Here is a 6,665-nt window from a genome sequence, read left to right on the forward strand (position 1 = left end):
ATGAGCTTTTAAGAAGGACATACTTGGGATTTCCCACAAAATGCTCTAGGACATTACCTGAATGGGGTTTTCAAAGAGGATGGAACTGGACTGGTCTCAGTGGGGGGCAGATGATAGGACAAGGAGCAATGAGCTCAAGCTGCAGCAAGGGAAGTTTAGGTTAGATATGAGGAAAATCTCTCTTACAAGGAGGGTGATGAAGCACTGGAAGGGGATCCCCAGAGAGGTGGTGGAGTCTCCATCTTTGGAGGTTAAAACCTGGCTAGACAAAGCCTTGGCTGGGATGATGTAGTTGGGGCTGGTCCTGTTTGGAGCAGGGGTGGGCCAGATGTGACCTCCTGAGGTCCCTTCCAGCCCTCATTTTCTATGAAATTACTACTGCCAAAATACAAGCATGAAGAATTCAGTCACTCTTCTATACCCTATTTGTAAGGGCAATGTTCCCTCCCATAGCTACATATGCCAAATTGCTACTCAAGCATTGCTGCTTCAGAACAGTGTGTCAGTCACAAAATTCTGAGACATTTTTTCTGCTATAAGCCACTTTTACTGTTCTATTTATGAGACTTGGAAAAAACTGACATTCCACGGCTTCAGAATGCTGTGAATTGTGAGCTTTTCCAATTGAGAGTTTCCACAGCCAATGCATATTGGAAAGTTATACACTAATTTCCAGTTTATTTCATATTCCCAGAAATTGTAGTTTGTAAATTAAATGGAACATTTTCCATACCTTTGTACCCATATGTGGATTTAGGTGGGTGCACATGGTGAGATGTATTATCACATATAACACAACACACTTTTTTCCCAGGTAAAAATAAACTAGAAGCTTTACTAACGGAGTTACGGACCTGCAGCTATATTTTTCAGTTTAAGATTGATGAAAAAAAAACAAATTAACTTTATTGGAATGAGTTAAAAAGAGGCAGTAAGACTGCGAAATAGGAGCTATATTAGCAGGAATAGCTAACAAACAGCAGAGTTGCAGAAAAAAAAGTTAGCTTGGTTAGTGAAACAACAAGACCATTAAAAAAGAGACAGGGTCATTGACACCTATGGAATAAAGAGTTTAGAAGGAATCATATGGATTTTAATGAGACATGAATTCAACTGACTCCCTCACTGATGCCTGGATAGAAATGTCACTGCCCCTCCCAGGCACTTGGTTTTAAATTTTGGGTGGAGAAGAAATTAAAGGGGGGGGGGGTGCAGCTGCCACCCCCAATCCACCCGTTTGTACTCAAATCTCAAAAGGAACATGAAAAACAGTTTAATGAATGTGGGACAAAACCCTCCTTCCCTTTCCAGTTTTAATCAATTCATGTTCAGAAAGCAGATAATGTCTCCACTCCAAGCCTCCTTACCTCTTACACATCCAGTATGATGCACACAAGAAGAGAGGGAAGTAAAGTAGCAGTAAAGAGGACAAAAAGTAGGAAGTAGTAGGTTAAGTGCAACATGGTCTCTTCAAACACATTAAGACGACTTCAGCAGTATTGACCAGTTCTCACCACACCAGAAATGGCCAAGCTTTACACCCAGCTCAAACACAACCTCCCTTTCAAAAAGTTACTCTGTTTCTTTGCCTCACTACTCCCCTCATTCAGAAAGCAGGGTTAATAACACTTACCAATCACTAAGGGTGCTCTGAGAAGTAGGGTACACACAAAACGTAGGGAGTTGAAAAGTGGTTTCTTGGTACCTGTTCATCCACCTGGTCTCACCCCACAGCAAGATGAACCTAAACTAAAGCAGTTTAACTGTTCCACTGATGGCTACTTGCCCTAGTGTCACCTTTACTTGCCATGCAGTAAGAGCAGACAGATGGACAGGTCCCATGCAACAAATGCCTGCTCCCTGCAATTTCACTGTTTGCCCCATTAGTCAGTCAAGTGACTCTGAAGGGATAAAGCTATGCAAGTGCCGAGTATTGACAATATCCCCTAGGTAAAACCCTTAAGAGCTTATCACTCCTTCCTGCCCCAAATAATGAAGTGAAACATGTGGATGAGTGCTCCCCTTAACAAGGGTACCAAATTTAATGGGAGCATCTCAGAAAACTTGCATATTTTACTTCTCACTCTGTGGAATCAAAGAGCCGTGTAACTAAATGGTAGATAATATCTACTGCACAAACTGGCAACCAGGTTACAGCCACTCCTGTCACTGACATTTAAGTCTGCCAATGTCTGACAAAAGGTGAGATTGTGCAAATGAGAAGCTAGCACAAGAGGACAACCAGATGCAGACTTAACAGATGAAGGGACACATGAAGCACACTGCTGGGCAACCTACAATTTTACTACAGTACCCTACAGGAATGTAGAGTGAAAATGCTTAGCAAGAAAAATGCAAAGAAAACTACATTCGGGTTTTTTTGTGAAAAGTGAGAAACTGCCCACAAGGAGAGCTGGCCAGATTTACAGCTCTGCTTATACGTATCAGTGCCAAGCTTTCAGGGGCAGGGGGTCGGACACGATGATCCTTTGTGGTCCCTTCCAACTCTACAATCTATGAATCTGTGAATCTATGCTATTCAGACACCCAGCAATTCACAACAATCCTGTGGGAGAGGTGGTGTTTGCCAGACATGCTCAGAGCTACTCTCACACCTCCAGGTTTTGAGTGGTGCTCTATTCCAACACATGCTCATCTGAGGAGTGGAAAAGGTGGCAGGGGAGATGGATAGAGCTGTGAACCCAACCGTCACCAAATTCATTCTCCTGATCCTTCCACACACCAGAACCATAGCATCTGGCTCCTTACTTTCATCTAGCAGAGGAGCAGTTTTCCTGAAGACTTGTCTATCTGCTTTCTGCTACTTTTCCATCAAGCTGCAGTAAAGTCTCTAGTGAAGATACTCGCAGAATCCAGCCCCTCTGCATACAGGGATTCATCAACCTGTCTTATGATTCATGAGATCTGGACACAGGTGCCACAAGGGTCACACCAAATTGTAAGGATGAACAGGCAGGCAGCCAGAATGGTAAGAAGAGAGAGAAGCAAACGTGGGAGATACTAAGACCATTCAAGCTAACGTGCCAGCTGAGTGCCACGCTGCGATTTGCCCCCCACACCAGAACTCACAAGATGTCATGGCTACTCCTGACCTTCCACATCCAATTCATACTAGCTGCACTTATGTTTGGTGGTCTTTACAGTGGAGCCTAATCCCTCCTTCGCTTTCTGCTATGACCTCTCTCAATACTGCCCTCTTCCTTTATTTCCTCCCCCTCACCCCCGTATCAGTTTTTCCCCTCATCTTTGCACACTTTATACCTGAAATGCCTTCCCACCCTTTGTTCCTAAGCAACCTCCCTTTGTTCAAACTTTCTAAAACCTCGCTCCTTAGAAAAGGCTTAATGGCAAACAGTCTTTATTTAATGTCCCCCATAGACAGTTCATTTCAAATGGAACCTGTGGACTATCCTCAGAGTCTGACTAGATTTTTAAACTCTTTAAGACAAAAGCCAAGGATCCCAGGTTTGTAAGGGGGCCCTGCACACCTCTGGCACTTAAAATGATAGGGAAGGAGGTTTAGTAGCTTTCCAACTCATCAGGAAAAAAAATGAGAAAGAAGCCTGGAGGGAGAACTCAACACAATACTCCTTGCTCCCTGCAAGCAAGAATGAAGTAACTTCTGGAAGCTCATAATTTTGTATGGGGAAAAATGAAATCTGCCACGGTGCTGCAATCTTGGCATTTTGTCCTTTTTCTCTACTTGACTAAATCTGTCACAGGTCCAGGGAAGGAATAAGTTACACAAAGAGCAAGGGAAAAAACTGCAGCAACTTGTCTATGGAGAGGCAAAAAATGGAATGAAAAACAGAGGAGAAGCAAAACTCTAGTCTGGCAAATGGCTCGTCTCTGTTGCCAGTCAGGCTGGTAAGAAAGGACGACCAGCCTCAAGCTTCTAAGTCTGTGTTCAGTTCCAGCAGCATATGCACAGAGCCATATATTTCCACACAGAAGTGGGGGAAATGTTTTCCAAGAGGGAATATAACATCTGAAGGAAAGGACATTCTACTTCTACACTCATAAAAGCATTTTACAAGTATAAATGAACACATCTGTAAAAACAAATGTCCATCCCTTAAAATATTATGAAAAAGTTGTTTTGTTTTTTTTTAACATATTATTCTAACAATTTGTTTGCTGAAAAAAACTGGTCAGTCACACTTCAGTTTCCAACACTTACTGTGTGATAATTGGTCATTTCCTGTAGGGTCTCAGAAAACTTCATCAGGCTGTTCTGTAAAAGAAGGAAAACAAGTGGGTAAAGCCAAATCCCATGAGATACGGATCAAAATATAAACCTTCAAAAAGCTATAGTTTCTCTCTTATACCAAGGAAAATAGTCTATTTTTATGAGACAGCCTAAAGTCATATTCCTAGAGATGGATCATGAAACTATATTCAGTATACCAAGAGAAAGATGTGTACTTTCTTTGATGATAATATAAATTTCTAACAACAACATCTTCACCTAAAATTACAAAACAATAGAAAAAAAGATTGCTGCTTTAAAACATAAAGGACAAGTTCCCCAGCTGATCAATACAAGTCCATTTGATTGGGATATAGCAATTTACAGCATCAGAGAATCTGGCCTGAAAACCGTACTCACTGATATCACTGCATTTTTCATGAATAGTAAATAGCAGCAATTATCACAATTTAAGAACAAAATCATGTTCCACTTTCTTCTATTTCCTTCATAACTTCAAAAATGTCTTGCATGAACCTCTACAATGTCTTCATGGGAAGCCTTTAATAAAGCAGCAAACCCAACCCTTTTTGAGCAACTGTCTAAAGAGATTAGCAAAGAATCTTAACAAATGCTATCAGGAACCAAACCTTTTCATATTTCTAGTGAATAAAATTAGACTGGATTTTCACTGGAAACTAGCTAAAATAGATGCATTTTTAGCCAATCTCCAAAGAAAAATTCAGCCAGTTTTCAAACTTCATCCTGTAAACATAAAGAAAGAAATTGTAACTTCATGAGTTAGCTGAAATAGCAAATAAATCTTTCTGTCTACAAAGAAGTAAGCGGGTGTGTGAAAACATAAATGGTTTGTGTATAACTTACACAGGGTTTACTTTAATAAATAAATAAATATGTACATGAAAAAGTATACATGTGAAATAGCAAATAAAGCAAAATTTGGTGGGTATGAGAAATATAAAGAGACATTTTCATATAGATTTCAAAACAAAAACCACATATTAGGTACAACTCGTACACATTTACTAAAAAGCATGTTAATATGAGACTATGCCACTGCTGCAATGGAGTCTGTGTGCTGAGAATTAGGCCAGAACAGCATTTTAGCTACAAAAAATATGTTTTACCCAAGAGCCATGATTCAAACTTACACTATTTTTTGGTGTTATTGTTGTCAAACCCAAGAGCAATAGGTCTGAGGCTGTTCAATAAATCAGCCTCCTCTTTCCCCCACATTTAGTAACACAGGAAGATTCATGGCAACTGTTTATCCTGCTTTCCAACCACCCAAGATAAGAGCCCCTTTTTATAAAGGATTTCTGCAGGAGATATGCCACAGCCCAGAGAAAAGAAAACCTCCTGATAAAGTGGCATGTGTCAATGGCTGGTAAACACATTAAAGGAGAAATAGCAAAAAAAAGAGCTATAATGTAAATGAATGAGATTACTTCTACACCTGCTCCCACTTGAGTAGAATTTTTTCCTCATTTTCACTCTAAAATGTGTCTCTCTCAAGTGCTTACCTCAACTAGTACATCCTTACTGGAATACTGTGCAAGGTCTCGAATCCCATTCATGAACTGATTGTTGGCAGCACAGAAAGCTTTGCCAGTATCAATCATTGCAATACAGAGCTTCACTAACTGAAAGAAAAAACAATAATTGCAGTCAAAGAGTTGTATATTCCTTTGTTCCCCACACTATGTCAATGAATTGCCTGTAAAAGAAAAATGCTTAGAAAAGCTTTATCTCTGTGCATCAGAAAGAACTACACTAATAAGGGCAGTAATAACTGTAACTTTACTCAACTAATAAGCCAAATTATTACAACAGAAGGCAAGATGCACTGGATAACCTGAACTAACATTAAGCTTTAAAGAAACTAGTGATTTGATTCAGGTTCTTCAGAAATAGTCACTTAACACAGCTTGATTCCTTGTGCATTTAACCACGGGGTGGGGGTGGGAGGCAGGGGAGAACCCCAAGCAGGAAAGGAGCCCAGGGAAAAGCAGCCCCTCGCCCGCCCCGTGGCCGGCAACCCGCGCTGCAGCTGCTCGCAACCCGCCTGGGACTGCCTGTGCCTGCTCAGGACAGCCCCATGCAAGCTGCGAGCAGCTGCAGCAGGGAACGCTGGCCAGGGTGTGGGTGAGGTGCCACTTTTCCCCGCTGGCAAGCTGGGGGTCAGGGCTGTGCACTGCCCCCCGCCTGTACCACGGGGCTGAGGGGCACTAGGAGTGAGTGGCTGGGAAGCCAGCAGGAGCACAGGGCCCACAATGGTGTGTCCCGGGACTAGCGCCAGTAGGGCCCAGAGCAGGGCAGCAGGGGTACAGGGTCCTGGCTGGCAAGGACTCTATGGAGCTGGGCCAGCTCCCCCCTTTCCAAAAGAAAAGGCTGAGGGGGGATCTTGTGGCCTGTTATAAACTAGTTGGGGGGG

General features: G+C 42.0%; 1 protein-coding gene across 2 annotated transcripts in view; it reads right to left on the reverse strand.

Annotated features, from left to right (window-relative positions):
- Positions 1-6,665, reverse strand: part of ACAP2 (ArfGAP with coiled-coil, ankyrin repeat and PH domains 2) — a 137,822-nt gene that overhangs the window by 84,306 nt on the left and 46,851 nt on the right. For both annotated transcript variants that reach the window (XM_019503505.1, XM_019503506.1), the window contains exons 3-4: positions 5,755-5,874; positions 4,202-4,255 (exon numbers count right to left, since the gene is read on the reverse strand). In XM_019503505.1, the coding sequence (XP_019359050.1) occupies positions 4,202-4,255; positions 5,755-5,874 (174 nt within the window). The remainder of the gene's footprint in view (positions 1-4,201; positions 4,256-5,754; positions 5,875-6,665) is intronic.

The sequence above is a fragment of the Gavialis gangeticus genome, unplaced genomic scaffold, assembly GCF_001723915.1.
Source record: "Gavialis gangeticus isolate Ggan-Ray unplaced genomic scaffold, GavGan_comp1, whole genome shotgun sequence".
In the NCBI taxonomy this organism is placed as follows: domain Eukaryota; kingdom Metazoa; phylum Chordata; order Crocodylia; family Gavialidae; genus Gavialis; species Gavialis gangeticus.